At 35.6% G+C, this 21,726-nt stretch overlaps 1 protein-coding gene across 18 annotated transcripts in view; it reads right to left on the reverse strand.

Moving 5' to 3' along the window:
* The window catches only part of Lmo7 (LIM domain 7), a 208,227-nt gene that overhangs the window by 12,915 nt on the left and 173,586 nt on the right, over nt 1-21,726 (reverse strand). For 8 of the 18 annotated variants that reach the window (XM_078015773.1, XM_078015771.1, XM_078015780.1 and 5 more), the window contains 11 exons: nt 10,916-11,030; nt 9,456-9,617; nt 8,548-8,738; nt 7,267-7,327; nt 5,564-5,620; nt 5,370-5,411; nt 3,755-3,783; nt 3,392-3,496; nt 2,694-2,786; nt 1,779-2,137; nt 835-900 (listed from right to left, as the gene is read on the reverse strand). In XM_078015773.1, coding sequence (XP_077871899.1) covers nt 835-900; nt 1,779-2,137; nt 2,694-2,786; nt 3,392-3,496; nt 3,755-3,783; nt 5,370-5,411; nt 5,564-5,620; nt 7,267-7,327; nt 8,548-8,738; nt 9,456-9,617; nt 10,916-11,030 — 1,280 coding nt within the window. The remainder of the gene's footprint in view (nt 1-834; nt 901-1,778; nt 2,138-2,693; nt 2,787-3,391; nt 3,497-3,754; nt 3,784-5,369; nt 5,412-5,563; nt 5,621-7,266; nt 7,328-8,547; nt 8,739-9,455; nt 9,618-10,915; nt 11,031-21,726) is intronic. The other 10 variants (XM_040281392.2, XM_040281391.2, XM_040281395.2 and 7 more) reach the window with 6 other exon arrangements.

Consider the following 21,726-nt stretch of genomic DNA (forward strand, 5'->3'; position numbering starts at 1 on the left):
TGTTCAGAAGTCCTTAATGATTTCATAACTGCAAAGCACCTTGAAAATTACATTAAAAATAAAAAAATAAAAATAAATAAAAATTACATTAAACATTAAAGCTTAATGCTTTAGGAAGTTTTAAAACACATTTTCAGAAACTTATCTGAAAAGTTATCTGAAATTTTATCTTCATTCCTCAAAACTGAGCAACTGGTTCCAAACAGACTAAAAGAAAGATCACAATTTTCACTGTATATGCCATTATATAACCTATTTTTAGGTAATCTGAAGCCATTATTTATAATTTTTTTAAAGCTATGGTATATTACAGAAAAAAAAATTAAAAGGACACAATTCTACAATTCTTCCCATGTCCATTTCTCTTTGCAAATGTGACTCCTCCCCTCTATGAAATGGAGCTGGCCTTGCAACTTTATAGACAATAGCATAGACCTAAGCCTTGTAGGCTTCCTCTCTCTTTAAGCCTCTCTTTCCTGCCCAATGCCATGTATTTAAGACCCCACTGACTTACTGGATGCTGAAAGGCACATGCCCGTTGCTCTTATTGCCCCAGCTGCTAGCCAACTGGTAGCAGATACATGAGGGTGCCCAGTCAACTAAAAGAACTGCCTGATTAGCTCAATCCAGAAAGATGACCCACAAAATCATAAGTCGCTAAGTTTAGGGGAAGTTGTTAAACATCAAAAGCTAACTGATAACAGAGATTAACCAGCAAGTTCTATTTGTATTCCACAAAAGACAAAGGGCAAAGTAGTTTTACAAAATAGTCTCTATGCAGAACTGGGGCCATTTAGGTGAAACCAATTACTACAAATAAAATGCTTTACCCACCTGTCACTAGGAAGAAAACCTGAAGATTCTTCCTCTTTGTTTGGTATATCATAAGAATCAACTGGCCTAAAAGATTAACCAAAAAATAAAAACTTACAATCAAAATATAAAACTTTGAGACAAGGATTCCAAAATAATGTTATTCTAGCCTCTTGATGTAAATGGTCTGTGGATTAATAACCAAAGATAAAGTATTTCAACCAATCACTTTGAGCTTTACTTTCCTTCTGCTGCCAACAGACATTGGTTACTCATACATCACTCATTCCACAAGTAGGTACTGGGTGCCCACTATGCCCCAGTACTGCTCTAGGGCTAGGCTACAGAAGTAAACAAAACAAATTTGTTGGCCTCTTTGCACTTACACTTCACTGGGGCAGGCAGGCCAACAGAGAGACAACATCATAATAGAAAGCAGGATAAGGGCACACAGACAAGAAGGTAAGAGTATTATGTTTTAAATGAGGTATTCTGGAAAATCTAGGAAGGTGACATTTGAGCAGAGATTAGAATAAAATGAGTAAGCCACACAAATAGGTGAGGAAAAACATTTTCAGGCAGAGAAACAGAAAATATAAAAGTCCAGATGTAGAGTATTTTGGAAATGGAGGCCAGCATGGCTGCAGCAGACAAATATGGGCAAGAGTGGTAGGCATTAAGTGGTAGACAAAGGGACCAAGACATGGCTTGGATAAGACTTCTGTACCATGCTGAGGACTGGACAGTGTTCTAAGGGGACAGGAAACCATCTGGAGAGTTGAGCAGGGAATTATGGTGACATGATTAGATTTGTGATCTAAAGGCTCTGTTGGGATTCTTGCATTCACTTGTGCAGAGAAAGGATGGTAGCAGCAGAAGACCAACAAGGTGCTTTGAAGTGTAATGCACACAATGAAGCCAATCCTATTTAAACTCCTGTGCAACATTCAGTGGTGGGGACAGACCTCCTGTACTGGTATATTTTGACCGAAGTTTCCCTCTCTATCTCTGCCTGGGGCTTCTGCTCTTCTGCACAGTGCTTCTGCGCCTCAGCCTCAGCCTCCCGCCGTTTCTTCTCCTGTTCTTCCTGAGCTTGTTGCTCCTTCAGTTTCCCCTCTCTCTCAAGAATGAGTTGTTCCTGCAGCTTTTGTCTTTGGTCCTCATGAACAACATCCTCTTCCTGTTGTCTCCTCTCCTCCTCTCCTGCTCGAGTTCCTTCCCTGTCAGAAGACTTGGACCCTTCACTCCAGGTGGCCTCCCAAGTGGCAATGGCGGGTTCCCGTGTGGTCAGAGAAATGCTGTTTGAGTTTAGGACCATCAGTTCCTATGTGACCAGTGGAAAAGAGAAATCCATCTCAATCTGTATATCAATAATTTCACATACATAGATACTAATTTTTAGGTATTAACTGTAGTTGCCCAAAATTTCATTGATTTTTTTTCCTCTTGGTGGATAAGGATTGAACCCAACACTTCACACATGCTAGGCACACACTATACCATTGCACAGTCATTTTATTTTATTTTATTTTAAGACAGGGAGGGTCTTGCTAAGTTGCCCAATTGTTTCAAACTTGCGATTCTTCTGCCTCAGCCTCCCAAGTAGCTAGGATAATAGCTAAAGAAGGCCTCCCAAGTGACTGAGATATAACTTAGAGGAAGAAGCACTGAAGTTCTATTAATATAATTATTTAATGATATAATAGAAAAACTAAGAGAAAGATTGAAACATCAAGGCCAAACTCTAAACCAGTTTTTTTCAAAAAACTAGAGAGGTGAACATGTGGCCAAACTCAGAGGAAATGAGGAGTCCCTTGCTTCTCAGCTAGTTTCACCAACCAGGTAAAGAGAAGGAAGTAAGCAGCCTGTTTCAATGATACCTCATCCAAGTACTTGGAATTCTCTCTCTCAGCCTCCTGCTTAGCCCTTTGCCACTCTTCCCTCAGTTTCTCTTGCTCACGTTGGTATTTTTCCTGTGAGAAAACACAATGTATTAACCAATATTAATAACTTTACATTTTTAAAATAACTTTACATTTTAAGCAGAATCTTTCATTAACACTTTGGTTCTCCCTAACCTCAACCTCTAAATACATGATTTTATTTTCATTTAACCAACCAGATTTTAGTCCCTAAAGTAGCAGAGAATTTTAAGGAACTAAATGCAGATGTCAGAAAAGTGTGCATATACCAAATTAGATGCATATCAACCCTTTACCATGGACATAATTCCTCAAAGCTTCCAGCTGTGAGAAAGACTAAATTATTCCGTATCGAACCTAGTCAATCACTGAGGAGAACTAAGTCCTCACAAAGACTATTTACCTTTCCTGAGTGCACTCCTCATGTACTTTGAAAGTACATATAAAAGCTAATAAAAATGATTTTTAAAGGATAACTCTGGAAATCTTCAAAATGGAAATCTAATTAACGCAAAAAGTGCCACCTACAAAACAAGAGAGATGAAACTGTTGGTTTTATTTTTTTAAATTTGCTTTTCTATACTGGTTGACATGGACCAGAAAGAAGCCATGAAAGCTAAGCCTAATTCCTATTCACTCATGCCATCCCACACTACCTGAAGTAGACGGTCCTGCTCCTTCTGCCACCTCTCCTGCCGCTTTCGCTCCTCCTCTTGATCCCATGCCCAGCGACTGGGGGCACTGAGGGTTGGAACTGGAAGCTAACAAGTTAGCAAAGAACAACAATGGAGTTTCATTAAGTCATCTATTGAACCACTTTCACAAATATCAATTATTCATCTTACACTCTGCTTTGTACTGTACCAGAGAAGAACTAGCTTAATATTTCAAAGTAACTCTTCTCAACTTGGAGGATATACCCTATGCAACTGAAAATAATGTAAGCAAAGCTACTGCATATGAGTTTGTTCCCACCAGCTCACCTTACTTATTCCCAACTACAAATGAATACTACTTACATCAGGAACCACAGAGTCAGAGCTTCCTGCTTTGCAGCATGTGGGCAAGGAGGGAAAAAATACAATATTAGTCTTTTTGTTTCTATAAAGTAATTCCTTTCAGAAAGTTACATCCTAACTATCCCTATGTCAGTATACTAAGTGACATAAACTTTTTTAAAACAAGTCAATATATCCTTTTTTCCCTTTAGTTTCATTTGTTATTCTTCCAATTCAAAGCCAATAACAAGAAGATTATCCAGGGGTGCCAAAGGCACACACTAGCTCCAGATACCAGAGCTGAATCAATGGACATCCTGAAAGCATTTTAGGGTTCTTTTATTACTAAAAAAATAAAAGATCTCACAGTTTGGTCTAACAGAAAAAAAAGAATCTCAAATGTTATAACATATAACAAATTCAGTTATTTACGTGCAACTGTGTAATTGTAATATGACAGCTACAAGTCATTTAAAAAAAATGCCACTACAACATATTCAAGAACATGTAACTTTATTATCATTTGCAAAACAAGTAGTCAAGTTTCATGTTTGAACTTCAGGGCACATTCTTATTATTTTTATCCTTAGGAGCCTACATAAGTATGTGTCTGTACATAATACAATGATCATAAAAATGTAAACTTGCAGAAAATATATTAGTATACGCTATTTGTAAATTTTCCTGAAACCTCAGTTGTCAAAGTATTTCCTTCTGTAATTTTTTTAAGAAAACTGCTTTGAGACAGAAAAATGGTCTTCCCAGAATAGTTTGTTGAAGAAAATAAAATCAAAATTAGAATCAAGATACAAAAGGAATTATTTTATTTTGGCCAATTTGAGTAGGAGTATAATATTTCACTTAAATAACCATAGAAAACAATAGTTTACTTTAAAAGATGAACCAAAACACTAAGGATACTGACACAAAAGGACATGCAAGCTATTTCTGGTTAAAAAGTAACCTTCACCCACCAAAGGAAGAACAGTAGGTGATTAACACAATATACACAAGTCCAGTATCATGTTATAAGACAGGTTTGTGTTTCAGTAATCTTAAAAGGAAGAATAACATTTTAGACAGCAACAGCACAATCTGCTCCAGCTGTTGAATCTCGAATGTTGAACATTACTTTTAAGTTCTTCATAGCAAAAAAACAGAGCTCAAATTGCATTCATGAGACAGAGCAACCAACAAACGTGAAAGGGAGGAAATGTCACATGCATTACGTACTTGTGAAACAGCCCTGCCCAACTACACCAACATCAAGAAGCCCAAAATGCACCTGTCCTCAGATGCAACTCAAATTCATTTATTACTTTGAAGTCACATTGACATTCCAAAGCCACCATCCCATAGCAACAAATAATTCTACTCTTTATTCAGAGCATTTTCACAACCAAAAACAGGTCAGTTTTTAAAGATTGGTCAATTGTATGTTGGTGTAGTGTAATATTATGCAATTTGTAGAAAGTAGTAAGATTTAAATGAAACTACTCATTTCTTACTGTTACCACCCAGTGGAAAGACATGTGTGTTTAACAGCATCTCAGTTTTTTGTTTTTATTCGTTTTTTAATCAGTTAAAAGAGAAAAAATCTTTATAGCTATACAAAGAACACACAAAGACCCATTACCACAGAGGTAGACCCATGAACTGTAAGAAAAGCCTGATGAGCCTAGGGAAAGAATGGAAATGGGTTATGTTGCTGGGTCATAATGACAGCCAAACTGAAGAGGCTCAGTGCCCAGAACCACAGACCATCAGAAGAATGGAGAATAAGAACAAGTCCATGAAAGGGAACATACTATTATTAGCTTTGTGGTTTACCTTGTTCAAAAAATTGTGATCGTCTTTTTAAGTTTTTCAAAGAAATGGGTTCAGATGCTAGTTGGAAAATAAAAAAAAAAATAATAATAAATACCATATCATTCATTTTAATTTTTCACCACTGGTAAATTAAATGATACCTGACACACCTTTCAAATCTGTAGCAAGTTTTTTTTTAATGACAAAACTAACAGCCACAGACGACATGAATTATTTTAAGGGATACAGACACACATATTTTAGTAGTCTATATTACATTTAAATTAGTAAAAGGAACAAAAAATATCTTCATTAATAAATTTTAGTAGACAACATTCATACTTTCACTGCTGTGAAAGTCATACAGTCCGTGCTAGGTCACAAAGCTTTAGGGAAATAAAAATTAACACATTTTGCTAAAGTTAATCAATCCAACACTTTTTTCTGCCAAAGAATTTTCATAACACTGATGAATAAGAACTGAAAATTATTGGGGAGGAGGAGGACAACAAAATAAATAACAGCTACAGAAAGATCAAATGAAAACAAATGCTGAAATTATGATTTTTTTTAATCTAAAATATTTTGCTCTAGTTTTCAAAATCTTGTAGCTTCTAACTTAGACAAAATGAAGTTCAATCAAAAAAATTAGAAAACAGTGACTTCTCCCACATATCTGTGACAAGAGTATGACATAAAATGTAAATGTGATTATTACTTCATACTGGTTGCTGTTTATTTTTCTAAACAAAATCTTCAAATGGCAGGGCCTGCATATAGTCCTACTGTCACTAAAGCATTAGATGTCTTTATCAGTTGGCTCTGCCTGGGCCACTGGCAGAAGAGAACCAAGATGCTTTAGAGATTTGGTATCAGGAAAAAAAATAAAAAATGCTTGTTTTAAAACATCCTTTGATTAAAAAATAAATTTTAAAAAATTAAAATATAGTCATTTCTATTGGAAATGAAATATAAAGAGAAATAATCAATGAGGGAAAGGAAATTTATAAATTTAGGTTGGATTTGACATAGTGTACAATAAAGTGGCAAAGTTAACAAACACTATACAAATCCATCCCATTCTTGGCAGCCTGATTTTATGGTAAATGAAGCTTCATCTTCTTTGGGTATCCTTCCCTGTCATGTTGATCAGAGAGATCTTTGTTGTGTATTTTGTATGCCTGAAGAATGGCACATGGTGTACAATAGCTAAATTATTTGTGTCTGAGTAGAAAAAGAAAGAGAATGATAACTCCAAATTTCCCTAGATATTGTGCCTTTATTTTTAAATAACGAGTGTGACCACTAACAACTAATACTACAATTGGCAGTTCTCTATTAAGATTAGCTGTGTCCAAGTTTGTCTCTTTCACAACAATAAAGGGGAAAAGGAAACTTCATTCATTGTTTTTTATTTAATGAAGATTTCCTTTGCCAGCATGCCACAGCCAGAAAGCTGCTGGCCTCAGGAAAACCTGTTCTTATTTGGCTTAGGCACACAGGACCCAGAATATGCTGCCAAAGTTTTGTTTGAAGTTCCTGAACTATTTAACGCTGGAATCAAACGCCCTTCCACTTGTTTGCAATTGGATCTGTGTGCTAACCTTTTAGTTTCAACTTGCAGTGGATCAGTTTTTCTCTCAATGAAATTAATTTTAGAATAGCAGAACTTGGAGCTATGACTTTTTCTACATTACAGATGTAAATGATAATGTGATGTTTACCTTTTGATTCAATAGTGTTGCTTTCATCATGAATTCCATTGATTTCTTTGGATTCAGTGTACTAGAAAGGACAAACATGCTAATTAATATTCTCTTCTATTGGACTTTGAGCTTAAATAATGCATTTCTCATCAGAGAGAGTAACTTTTAACAAGATTGGTTTTAAGGCTATTGATCCTCAAAGCTTTTTACATGTAGCAGAGACTTACATTTTTTTCATTATCCTCCATTATTTGTGGAAAGATTAATGACTAGCTTCAGGCAAGGATGACCTTAAGTTTAATCAGACATTAACATTCTAAGAAATATGGTGGACAATCAGAACCATGATTGGAAAAGGCTAACTTGGCTTGTAGCTACTGTCCAAAGTACCTTGGATGATTATTGGCATTTTAAAAAGAAATATAGGTTATATTCTTTTTATTTTATTTTTTTGTGTTGGATTCTTGATTCATTTTTGCTCAAACTTTACCTATTATGTATACATACGTATGTAAATAAACAAGTGAAACAAATGTTTTCCTAGAATACAAAAAAGAAATATGGTGGACAAAATAGTCTTTAATCCATTTGGCTTAACTTAATAACTAAGTAAAATGGTCATATAGGAATCTCTAACATTTAAATTGTTGCTTCAGAATGTAGCAAGATCTCTATTAAGTAAAAGTTTTAGTTACAAATTTAAATTATTAATTTAAATGAAAAATTCATACTCTAAATAGACACATTGTTTTCAAAGCCTATATAAAAAAGTATTATTTGATACCTAAAAAATTCTGCATAATTTTAGAATCAATTAATGGAACTGATTATATCTTAATCACACACATAATTCTACCTATCAAATACACCCACACAAGAACTAAAAATGCTTGATGAAGTTTTATATTGCACACAATGACTACATTCCCTTTGCCAGTAAAGACTAAAGAACATATAGAAAAGTTTTAGTGTATAATTTTACATAATTGCTACTTCACATTCATGAGATCTGAGAGATTGTTGTAATGATGAAAGATTGGTAAGAAATACCTGAAAAACAACATTATGAGATCTTTTGATTTTACCATTACATAAGTCACTAATAATACCCCATTAATGAGTAAGGCCATATGACTTTCAAAAATACATTTTATTCTCTTTACTATACATTACCTTATTCAATTACTTATGTTTTAAATGTGGAATTTAAATTGCTTAAAAAATAAATTTTCTTCTGCAGATATAATCTATATCATGGCTTTGTCTCTGTAGTATACTCCTAGTTCTCAAAATACTTACAGTAGGGCTCTGAAGGCTTTCGGAGAAATCAGTTGTTACTGATAGATCTGAAGACTTGTCTGAATTGTAAATTCCAGAAGTTGTATCAATCCACTTTGTTTCGGGAGAACCTATAATTTTGGTAGCCATACTGGTGAGATTGAGGGTTTTATGCCGTATAAATGGCAGGAAAGGCTGGTCTTTGCCCCAATCTGATTGGCACATGAAGATCAAGAAATGAGTACACATAAATGATGAAGTGGAAAGAATAAAGTTACTGAAATGCACATATACAAAACACACATATATAAGACAGACAGAAAAATCAAGTAATGTGCAGAAGAATCACCTTCCCAAACACAAAGGTTAAATCATGTTAGTCATGAAAAGACTAGCAAATTTACTGAATCTTTCCATAAACCAGGACTAAATATTATATTTTTATGTAATAAGATGGTAGGTGTGCCCTTTCACATCCAACCTCAACTGGGAACTCAGAAATACAATGATAGAAAATGTATACTGAAAGTTCTTTGAGAACAATAATAGGAATATGACCAATCATACTTTTATACCAGTGAAGTTATGGTACTGCAGGAAAGTTAAAACACAGTATTTCTTAATATTCAACATCCTTACAAATGACTCCAAATGCAGTTACATTTGCATTGAATTGATGTTTGCATTCAGTCCGATCAGGATATAAACTAGTCATATAATGTAGAATTCAGTAAGTTTGCTAGTGAAGAGTTTTCAGACAGCATAATGAAAGAGGTATTACACAAGATTTGTTCCAACATAAAAACAAGACCCTTTTAAGCAACAAAGTAAAATGAAAAAATACAAAGTTATTAAAGCAAATTGTTACAACCACTTGCCAAAGACCAGTTTCCCAACTTAGAAAGCCAGACACAGTAAAACTCACTCACCAGACTTCCCATGGCGCCTGACATCCATCACTAGGTTTCCAGTTTCTTTAGCACGAGCCATGGTTTCCTCCCACTCTTTTGTATCCTTATATGTAAACTTGATGTTGTTAACAGCAATAATCTCATCATCTACCTGTAGCTGAGAAAATTCTGCTGGGCTACCTAAAATTAACATAAAGTAAATTAAACAATCAATTGTCTTAAAATCCTTTATGGTCTATTAGTCACTGCTTCTTTAAATTAAGGAAAAATAACATCTTAATCTCAACTAACAACTTCTCATTGATTTTAGATGCAGAAGAGTTACTAGATTTTTTTTAAGCTATCAAATATTTGGGGTGAGTATTTACAACAAACAAGGCACCAAAGGCATTTTTTTAAATTCTAGTAGTATGCATCTTCATTGATATTGAAAGGAGAAATGATAAGTTCACTATCCAATAAAATTTATTAACCTCCTAAGGACAAAGAAAGTCTCAATTATTTTCAGGTTAAAAATTTGATATGTGGGCTGGGGTTGTGGCTCAGTGGTAGAGTGCTTGCCTAGCATGTTCGAGGCCCGGGTTGGATCCTCAGCACCACATAATAAAATAAAATAAAATAAAAGTATTGTGTACAACTGTTTTAAAAAATTTTTAAATGTGATATGTACTATACTTTGAGTTTGCACATCTGATACTCTCTGGAAGGGAGCAGAAAGAAATAAGGACAATTAATATTATATAACATTAATACCATAACTAAAATACCACTACCTAATTGAAGCAATCAAAAGAAAAATCAATGTTGACATGCAATTTTATGTAGCTAAAGTATATAAACAAGGGTTTCCTCTTAAATATAATAGCTCTCATTTTAATTTTAGGCCTTATACTAATAATTGGCAAAGTTTCTGGGTTTAACTTATTATGTCCCTGGGTGGAGGAGGTAATCCTTTACAAATATCTCAAGACCTTTTGCCTCCAGGAGACTCCATAAACAATAGATATATTCGTATGCGCAAAAAAACACCACATTCAGCTGGGAAAGTAGGTCTGTAGTGGAGTGCCTGCCAAGCAGGTGCCAATTCCTGGGTTCAATCCCCAAAACCACTAAATAACAAACACAATGGCTATTGATAAAAATTTCAATCAAAATCTGCAATTAAATTCTATTTGTTAGCATTTCAAAAAATAAGTTTAAAATTGAAAAATTCTGTAAAAAGTCTTCTTCAAAACTGAAATTAATTAGGCAATGGGAATAAACAATGTATGAATCTGCAACCCCAACTAACAGTCTCAGGGAAGAGGGTACATCTTCTTTATTTACTAATGAATTTCACATTAGTAAAATGAATTAGTAAATATATTTTTTTCTCTTATAACAAACAAACCAATTTCTGCAATTTCCACCCACCCCCACCCCTCAGGATAGGATAACAAAGGAGAAGACAGTTCAGTAGAGTAAAATCTTTGATTTACCTTCCTCAACTGATGCCACAAAGATCCTGGAAAAATCCCATTTTATTGTAAACCCAAAGTCAAGGCTGTTCCCAGGCATCTGGTTTATGCTGATTCTCATATCACTGAACTGATCCTGAAAACAAAACATGAAACGCTGGTATCAGGTGTCACTGGCACCCACACAGAGGAAAGTCTATCCAGGCAAGACGGGAAGCTGCACACAAAGCACACTTGAATTATTTCATCATAAACTGAAAGCTTCATCCTTTCTTCCTTGGCCTTCATAAAAGTATAATAAAATACTTATTTATACAAGTATCACCAAGTTTATTACTTTTTCTGCTAAAATAAGAGAAAAATCTATCAAGAACAAATATTTTTCTTTGTATACTACTATAATTCACCTAGTCATTGATAAATCATAGGTTTTTGCCTAAAATCTAATTTGCAAACCACTTATTTGCTGTCCAGGAATGAAGCATAGTGATTTGCATTATTTATTTAGTTATTTAAGCACTAGGGATTGAACCCAGGATCACTTTACCACACATCCGTATTTTATTTTGATACAGGTTCTCTCTAAGTTGGTGAGGCTAGCCTTGAACTTTTGATCCTACTGCCTGAGCCTCCAGAGTTAACTGGCATTACAGACATGAACCATCACACCTAGCTAAATTTATGTTTAAAATAATAACATATTTATAAATAAAGCAAAACCTAACTCCAATATTGACCATATTTAGCTGAATAATTTCAAGTGGTTTATAGACACATAATTCATCTACCAGTGGTGTCCTTTCAAGGACTACTACCATCCCCCTTGTAGGGATCTCAAATTTGAGAAGGCGTTTTTGTTTGTTCAACTGCCACACAAGGACATGATGATAAAGCATAGCTGCTACACATGCTGCAAAATGCACAATGCTATCACCCATGAGAACCTACTCTCTAAGATGCCAAGAGGATCACTATGAGACATCCTGAGCGACAGATCATGACTTCACAGAAGTAACATCAGCCTATAAATGTCCAAGAATAATAGTCTGTTCAGCAAAAGGCAGTTTTGTAATTTCATGTTCACCACACAAAAACACATCCTAAATTCTTAAATTTCCCAGGACTTTCTTAAATCATTTTCTAAACCAGATTTCAGTTTTATAGTAAACTCAGTAAATTGTGAAAACTTCACCTTTTATGATTTACATATTTTACTCTGTAAAAAAGACATAGATTTTTCATATAATAAGCTTACCAGAGTAGTCCTTTAGTTCTGTATTTTATAAGAAACTTATTTTAAAAAGTTCTTCCTAAAGCTATTTGACTCAAGAAGATAACCTACTCATTCTTCACTTTAATTTGGCAGTTAAATCCAAACCTAGGGCCCAGTGGGCAAGTAATAAAAATTTTTGCCTAAGTTTCTCCACTCATAAAACAAATTTAAAATTCAAGTGACCACATTCTTGGAGAAACTTGGAAGAGAATCTAAGAATTAAAAGAAAGGCAAGGGCCAGGCATATGGTGCATGCCTGTAATCCCAGCAACCAAGGAGGTTGAGGCAAGAGGACCAAAAGTTAAGGCCTGCCTCAGCAACTTAGCAAGACCTTGTCTCAAAATAAAAAAGTGAAAAAGTGCTGGGGAAATATCTCAGCAGTAAAGCATCCTTGGGTTGAATACCCCTTACCAGGACAAAAAAAAAAAAAAAAAACAAGGAGAAGTAAAAAAGAAAAACAAGGAAGGCACTGAATAAAGAATCAATGACTTGCTATGCCAGATGGACACATAAATGTGTTATAAAATTATTAATTTTTTCTACACTTTGTGCCTTTATTCTGTACAAGACAAAGTACTTAGAACTTTGGAAAATAAAGATGAGTTAGGCACAATTGTTTTTCTCAAAAGAAATAATTACTAACAATTCAAGAATGAGTACAGGATTTTTTTTTTTAGCAAGAAAAAACATGTTGCTAATAATATAGAAAAGTTTTCAACAGAAAGCCCTTTGCAAAAGGCAGTTTAAATAGGGTTGTCCAGATGTAGTCATAACATTCATTAATAATAAGTCTCATGAATACCAATCTGAATATAAAAACAAAAAAAACCTTTACTAAAAATAGAAAAAATTACTGGTTAGTTCTAAACAAAAAGCATCATACACTTAAATTTTAGAGTGACTAAATGAAAAAAGTGGTCATCTTCACATGTGGTAATGAAAATAAGTGATCATGCTTACACACAAAAAAAATCTGACTTAGAGCCAATTAAAATATAGAATTTATTGCTATATAAGAACACAGAGGTAAACGATGGGCTAGGTATTCAAAACACTAATTGAGGTTTTTCAGCATGAAGAATAAAAAACAGGATAGAGTTTTACTAAATAGTCTCCAACTACATATTCTGGGAGACAGCAAGTGAAAATTAGCCTTTTCTACCAAATATAGGCTAAAGGAGAATGAGCCTGAGCCACAGAGGGAAGAGATTCACAATTACATTAGATCAGAAGAACCACCCCACTAAAGGCTGTTCTTATGGAAATGAATAAGTCTCTGAACATGTTAAAACCACCTCTCTCAAACTGTTAACAGGGGAGATCATCTACCTATAGTTACAGTCTGGCAGACTGTCGTACGGACCCTTGCCATGTGGGCAATAACAGGTGCATTCCTGTCAATAACCAGGTGATCTCAGGTATGTCACTGAGCTTGGTAGAGCCTCTCTCTGTCACTATGACACTCGTTTTCAAGTTTTTTTACTTTCAAAACCCTACTTTCAAATGAAAATCTTATTCAGGCTGCTTCCTCCCCAAAACAATATACAGAAAGTATTATAACTACAGCTCAGGACACGGCTTGTGGAGTCTTGCTTGTATAGCCTCTCCCTTGTGTCACTCCCTGAGACACCTCTGCACATGCCTTCTTTTAGTAGATTATCTCTGAAATCCTTTGCATGTGAACATAGCTATGGTTATATTAAACATAAAATGATCCAACAATGATTTTTTTAAAAATATTTTTTAGTTGTAGATGGACACAATACCTTCATTCTATTTATTTATTTATTTATTTATTTATTATATGTGGTGCTGAGGATCAAACCCAGGGCCCCACATGCACTAGGTGAGTGCTCTACTGCTGAGCCACAACCCCAGCCACTAAACAATGATTTCAGGTAGGATTTCTACTTCCTTATTTTTCTCTACAAAATATATGGCAGGTAAGCATCTTACAAAGGAGCTGAGTGTCACAAGTTGATAATGGGGGGATTATCTTTTCAATGGATGGAACAAGATTATAAATTACTGGGGAAACCTAGATTCTTGATCAAGTAGTTTTAGCTCTCCATGCCAGAAAAGAGATGCTGAGATGTCCTCTTCCAACATTGCAGCATCTAAAATAAAATCAAATTCCCTCAAATTAAGTACAGTTTAAACACACATATATACTGAAAGCTAAGATTAGGCCACCGTTAGCCTGATGAAGGAGAAGATTCTAAATTTTTAAAGAAAAACAAAATGATCTGCAGCATAAGAGTAAGATTTACTTTTCCCTAGATCTGCTGAATTAAGATTCTCATGTCACCACAGAAGGGAATTAATAAAGAACAGAGTCAATCTTACATTTTATCAAGTACAAAACTATTCTGACTTTTTCAATGAGACAAATTTGTTGACTTAAAGGAAGCCTATTTATTTGAGAAAATGAACACTAAAAATAGATTTGGATTGTAAAGTCAGGAACGACAGAGGAAACACAATCTTTGGATTGGTGTCCATGTGGTTCTTTAGTGTCTTTCAGGGATTTAGTGGGATAAAACACGGCAACAGTTTGGAACTGGAATGTTCCCCCAAAGGCTCATGAGTTAAATATTTGGACATTAGCTTGTGGTGTCATTGGGAGGTAGCAGAGCTTTTAGGAGGTGGGGCTAGCTACAGGAAGCTAGGTTATTGGGAGCATCACCTTGAGGGACAATAGGGACCCAGCCCCTCCTCTCTCTTTCTTGGCTTTCACACTGCTACAAAGTAACTTGCAACTTGGGTCCACCATACACCCCTACCAAACATGATAATCTGTCTTACCACAGACCCAAAGTGACATGGCCAATGACCATAGACTAAACCACTGAAAACATGAGTCAAAATAAACCTTTCCTCCTTTTCAGGTATCTCAGGTTATTTGTCACAATGACAGAAAGCTGAGGTAAACAACCATCAAATTATGGCCCAGGGATAATTTCTCTCACCAAAGAGACATCTAAATCTTTTCCTCCATCCTCCACACCATTCTCCTTCCAAAGAGGCAGGTGGTGTTTCCACCCCTACCGATTTACACAATGCCTTCCAAGCTTATCCTGCAGCCAAAGCCCTCTTCAGTCTTCATTCCATGCCACCTCAGGCTTCACACCAGGCACTGCCAAGGATCTCTACTTTTGGGAAAGAGTCTTCTAAGTCGCCCACTACCCCAGTTTCTCTTGTTCCCCCACCACATCTCTGTGGCCACTTCTCTGTTCCCCATAGGCTGCTCCTCTTCTTTCTCTCCTACTTTCATTTTGCTGTTGTTCCCCAATTGCCCTCTAACCATTTTCACTACATGTTTGAGAAAAAGCATTAACTGCCATGAATCCAACCATGGTTTAAATCCAACAGTTCTAAAATTAAAATTCATTATCTTCCTCCCCAAACCAGCTCTTCCACTTCTTGTTTTTCAAATCTTGGGTAACTGCATCACTAACTACCAGTTGCCTGAGTTAAAAACACTGGATTCTTCCTAGGCCCTGTTCTTCTGGCTTCCCCAAACTTCACACAACAAACCACACACTTTCCAACACACACACACACACACACACACACACACACACACACGATGTTTTTTGAACTTTTTTTTTTTAAGTTGTTGATGGCCTTTTATTTTATTTACTTATATGTGGTGCTGGGAATTAAACCCAGGGGCCACTCGCATACTGGACAAGTGCACTACCACTAAGCCACAACCCCAGCCCCACACACATGATTTTTAATAAAGTAATATCAAGTTCACAACCCATAAATCCACCTGAAATGCTCCATCCTTCCCACCCTCCCTCCGGCTGTCATCTTAGTTCAGACTTGGTTCCCCATCTCCTGTGGTCACCTCCTAACTATCTCTCCAGCCCCCTGCACGTCTCCTCTACCTTCCCCACAGCGGCCAGAACATCAGTCACAGAACATTTGATTATTATATCAAACCCAATTTTAAAACTGCTGGTAGCTCCTATTGCCTATTTGATAGATTTTAAATCCTGCATTTTAGATATAGACTCAGTTATGGTTTAATTTTCAGCAAAAATATACCACCTTTCCTCAAAATGATTTTATCTTTATGGACCAGAAGATATCTCAATTCCTACCAGTTCTAAAATTCTAAAAAATATCCAAAGTAAAATAAGTCAACATTTGGTGTTTTAATAATATATAAGGCAGTTCTCATTTTATATTTTTCATAAGTATTTTATATATATATATACACACACACATATATATTTAAATTTAGGATCAGAGGGCTGGTGTTGTGACTCAGTGGTAGAGTACTTGCTTATTAGCACATGTGAGGTACTGGGTTCGATCCTCAGCACCACATTAAAAGGAAGGAAGAAAGGTAGGAAGATAGGCATTATGTCCATCTACAATTAAAAATATATTTAATTAAAAAATTTAGGACCAGCAAAGTAGTAGGATATAAAAATTAACACCCATAAATCAAAGGCATTTCTGTATATCAGTGACAAATCCTCTGAAAGGTAAATAAGGAAAACTACCCCATTTACATTAGCCTCAAAATAAATAAATAAAATACTTGGGAATCATCTCAACAAAAGAGGTGAAAGATCTATATAATAAAAATTACAGAACCCTAAAAAAAAAAGAAATCAAAGAAGACCACAGAAGATGGAAAAATCTACCTTGCTATTGAATAGGCAGAATTAATATTGTCAAAATGACAATACTACCAAAAGCACTATACAGATTTAATGCAATTCCAATCAAAATCCCAATGACATTCCTCATAGAAATAGAAAAAGCAGTCATAAAATTCATCTGGAAAAATAAGAGACTCATAATAGCCAAAGCAATCCTTAGCAAAAAGAGTAAAGCAGGTGGCTTCACTATTCCAGACCTTTCACTATATTATAGAGCAACAGTAACAAAAGCAGCATGGTATTGGCACCAAAGCAGACTGGTAGACCAATGATACAGAATAGAAGACACAAAGACTATCCCACGAAAGTAAAATTATCTTGTACTAGACAAAGGTACCAAAAGCATCCACTGGAGAAAAGACAGCCTCCTCAACAAATGGTGCCGAGAAAACTGGAAATCCATACGCAACAAAATGAGATTAAACCCCTCTCTCACCATACACAAAATTTAACTCAAATGGATCAAAGACCTAGGAATAAAACCAGAGACCCTGCGTCTAATAGAAGAAAAAGTAGGCCCTGATCTCCATCATGTGGGACTAGGACCCAACTTCCTTAATAGGACTTCTTTGAAGTAAGAATTAAAATCAATAATCAATAAATGGGATAAACTCAAAACTAAAAAGTTTCTTCTCAGCAAAAGAAACAATCTGTGAGATAAACAGAGAGCCTACATCTTGAGAGCAAATCTTTACCCCTCACACCTCAGACAGAGCACTAATCTCTTGGGTGTATAAAGAACTCAAAAAGCTAAGCATTCAAAAAAACAAATAACCCCATCAATAAATGGGCCAAGGATATGAACAGACACTTCTCAGAAGATAATATACAATCAATCAACAAATATATGAAAAAATTTTCATCATCACTAGCAATTAGAGAAATGCAAATCAAAACTACTCTAAGATTTCACCTCACTCCAGTCAGAAAGGCAGCTATTGTGAAGACAAACAACAATAAGTGTTGGCAAGGATATGGCGGAAAAACGTACACTCATATACTGCTGGTGGGACTGCAAATTAGTGCAGCCAATATGGAAAGCAGTATGGAGATTCCTTGGAAAACTGGGAATGGAACCACCATTTGACTCAGCTATCCCTCTCCTCAGTCTATACCCAAAGGACTTAAAAACAGCATACTACAGGGACACAGCCACAACAATGTTAATAGCAGCACAATTCACAATAACTAAACTGTGAAACCAACCTAGATGCCCTTCAATAGATGAGTGGATAAAAAAAATGTGGCATACATATATACAATGGAATATTACTCAGCAATAAAAGAGAATAAAATCATGGCACTGCAAGTAAATGGATGGAGTTGGAGAAGATAATTCTAAGTGAAGTTAGCCAATCCCAAAAAAACAAATGCTGAATGTTTTCTCTGATATAAGGAGGCTGATTCATAGTGGATAGGGAGGGGGAGCATGGGAGAAATAGACAAACTCTAGGACAGAGGGGTGGGAGAGGAAGGGAGGGGACATGGGGTTAGCAATGATGGAATGTGATGAATATCATTATCCAAAGTACATGTATGAAGACACAAATTGGTGTGAACATACTTTGTATACAGAGATATGAAAAATTGTGTTCTATATGGTAATAAGAATTATAATGCATTCTGATGTCATATATAAATAAACAAAACTTTTTTAATAAAAAATCTAGGATCAGAGAAATTATATATGTGGCCTAAGCATTTTACCAGCCTCGGGCAAGTCACATAACTCAAATCTCAAGTACTTCACTAGCAAAACTAGGATAACACCACCTACTTTGAAGGTTATTAAAGGGATTAAATAAAATATTTAAAAGGTACCAAGGCACATAGTTGATGCCTAGTAATTATTTTCTTTTTCCATAGAAACAACATTAAATATGACATATGCACTGGCTAAACAGTTTCCAAACTAAAAGAAAACCCAACTAAAGAAAATCCTATTTAACTCTCACACACTTAGCTCTAAAGCCCAGCTGACTCATGCAACATTCAACAACCATTTACAGTTGCAAGCACAGTGCTAATAGGGAGAAAGACAGACTTACTTTCTACCCTATGGAACAGGGTCTCATGAAATGACAAGACAAGTAAAATGCTGGGTACAAAGCCATTGATAAGAAAAGCTCTGGCTACTTAAAACAGGCACTTACAGGCTTGAGATCAGGAAAGAGATGTGTCTAAAGCTTGCTTCCTTCCATACCCACCATCCTACTTTAAGGTACTATTTTTAAAATGTCTGGAGCAGAGGTTTTAGAAGGGCAGTGGTTTTTTGTTGGATATAAGATAAGAGAATTCTGAAAGGACAGAAAAGAAAAAGGAAACCTGTAAGCAGTTTTAGGGAAAAATTATGAAAGCCTTCTCTTTCCTTGGGTCATCCCCAGAATGGCCCTGGCAGTCCAGATTGGTAAGGGAGATGGGGCAGGGGGCAGAAAGGGTGGGGGACAGAGGGGAGAAAACAAAAATCCCATCTCAGCAATGGAGAGGGAAAGGGAATTCCTGTGGGCAGACTGTAAATGAGGCCACATTAAGTTCTTTCCTTCATTATGTTTTTCCTTCTTTATGGCATAAACCACCTTATAACAACAATTCTGTGATGGGTTCCTAACAAGTCTCACCTGCAGAGTCTGCTTTCTTAAAATAATTTTCTATAACATCACAAAGCTTACATTCCTTAGACACTCCTTAATCTTTAAATTCCCACACTAAATAATCAATAAGTACACTAAATTACAATCTGTATCAAATTCATACTTCAGCAGTAATCAAGGCCTTGAATGCAGTTCAAATTAATATTAATTGCCAATGATACACAAAGCCTATATGGAAGGCACAGAGAATTATCCCTGAAAAGGGAACACCTAAATATATGGAGCAAGGAAGAATCTAACAAATCAAACTTTTAGGACTGCACAGTTCAATTTCCAACTAGGGAGATGTGATTCATGAAGGAAGCAGTCCTCCTAGGCTCTGAAGGAACAAAAGATCATAAAACAGCAGGAATAGGTGAGGCCAACATTTTCACATGGGGTAATAATAAAAACAAATAAAATGTGTCAAGAAAGTATATGATGTGCCCAAGAAAAATGTCAGCTCTCCTTGTGTAACTCAATCACCCCCACTTCCCTATGACATAGCATGATGTCACCAATCTTGGATCAGACTGCCTGGGTTCAAATCCTAACTCTACCATTTGGTATCATGTATGGCCTTGGACAAGTAACACAACCATTGTATGCATCAAATTTCACAACTATAAAATTGGGGTAACAATGATGGTGCTGACATCATACAGTTTCTCTGGAGCACAGAAATAACTAAGTCTAGCCTGACATCAGGACAAATGAATCTGATCAACAGTCTTATATGAAATGTACAACCATCTGACTACTTCCAAAGCATATGCATTTGCATAAAACAAACCTGAATTAGGGTAGTGGCTGCTGGGATAGACAGGAGGAACTCTGATTGAGACTGTAGAAAAAAGACATGCAAGCACACTACCAGCAAAGTGCAAGATGGGAAAGAGAAAGAAGATCAGAAGAACACCCTTTCACCCATCTACCAAAATATCTATATATTCAGTCACATACTATTTTTGATTCTGCTGTTCTCTGAACACCTAGAGGTTCTGGAGTTTGAAGGAAAGTTTGGAAGAATGTTGTGCAAGGTCCTTTACATATTCCTCATCAGGCTTTCATATCCTCTAAGTTAGTAAACTCCATAGGCTACTTTTCCATTAGGACAAAAATGAATACCCAAAGCATCATACATGGGTACACCACCAGATGAAATATACCAATGTTCAAGAATTCCAAGAGTTCCAAGGTTAAAAATAGTCTAATTTTTCCTGGTGGAATACTATTTCGAGTTTGGTGGCAAAAGAGCACAAATCCATTATTAATGATATCTGAAACAATGTCACATGGATTTGGCCTCCTCTGAGCTGCAATAGCTTGGAACACACCCACACACCACATGTAGCTTCTTTTCTTTCATCCCTGGATGAGGCTTGTCAGCTGCCACCCTGAGGGAGGTCCCATCACCTTGCAAGCAACACATCAATCAGGCTGTTCTATTCAATTGTTGTTTGATAGGTGGAGGCAAACATACAAGTCCATAAAACAAAAGATACCTTGCCTCTGTTTTTATTATTCATCCACTGGTACCTTATGTCCCTCAAGTATAATACAGGCCATTGTTCTTTTCCGCTTGAAACCTATAATACTAATTCCATATTTCCAACTACTTATAAGAAAATAATTTACAATTAATAATTTTGCAAGCTGAAGAAATTGCTTTTAGGCATGTTTGTAAATATGCATGGGAAAAATTGAAAGAAAAAAAAACCCTAAATGTTAACAGTGATTATTTCTTAATGACAGAATTATGAGATTTTTTTTTAAAGAGAGAGAGAGAGAGAGAGAGAGAATTTGAATCTTTTTTGTAGATGGACACAACATAATGCCTTTATTTTTATGTGGTGCTGAGAATCGAACCCGGGTCCCGCCCATCCTAGGCAAGCGCTCTACAGCTGAGCCACAATTCCAGCCCCAAGAGAGATTTTTTTTTTAACATTTATTTTTTAGTTGTAGTTGGACACAATACTTTTATTTCACTTATTTATTTTTGTATGTAGTACTGCAGATCGAACCCAGGGTCTTGCATGAGCAAGGCAAGCGCTCTACCCAGCCCCTGAGAGATTTTTATTCTTTATTCTTCATATACTTCCAATTTTTCTTAGGCATATAGTACCTTATAATCAGAAAATTTAAAAAGGAAATTTTATTTTAAGTTTTTAAAGCTTTTCTATACAAATAAAAATCTAACAATACTTACTTACCCCAAGTCATATACTTGGTCTTTCATTCAGCTAG

Source organism: Ictidomys tridecemlineatus, chromosome 6 (genome assembly GCF_052094955.1).
Source record: "Ictidomys tridecemlineatus isolate mIctTri1 chromosome 6, mIctTri1.hap1, whole genome shotgun sequence".
Lineage (NCBI taxonomy): Eukaryota > Metazoa > Chordata > Mammalia > Rodentia > Sciuridae > Ictidomys > Ictidomys tridecemlineatus.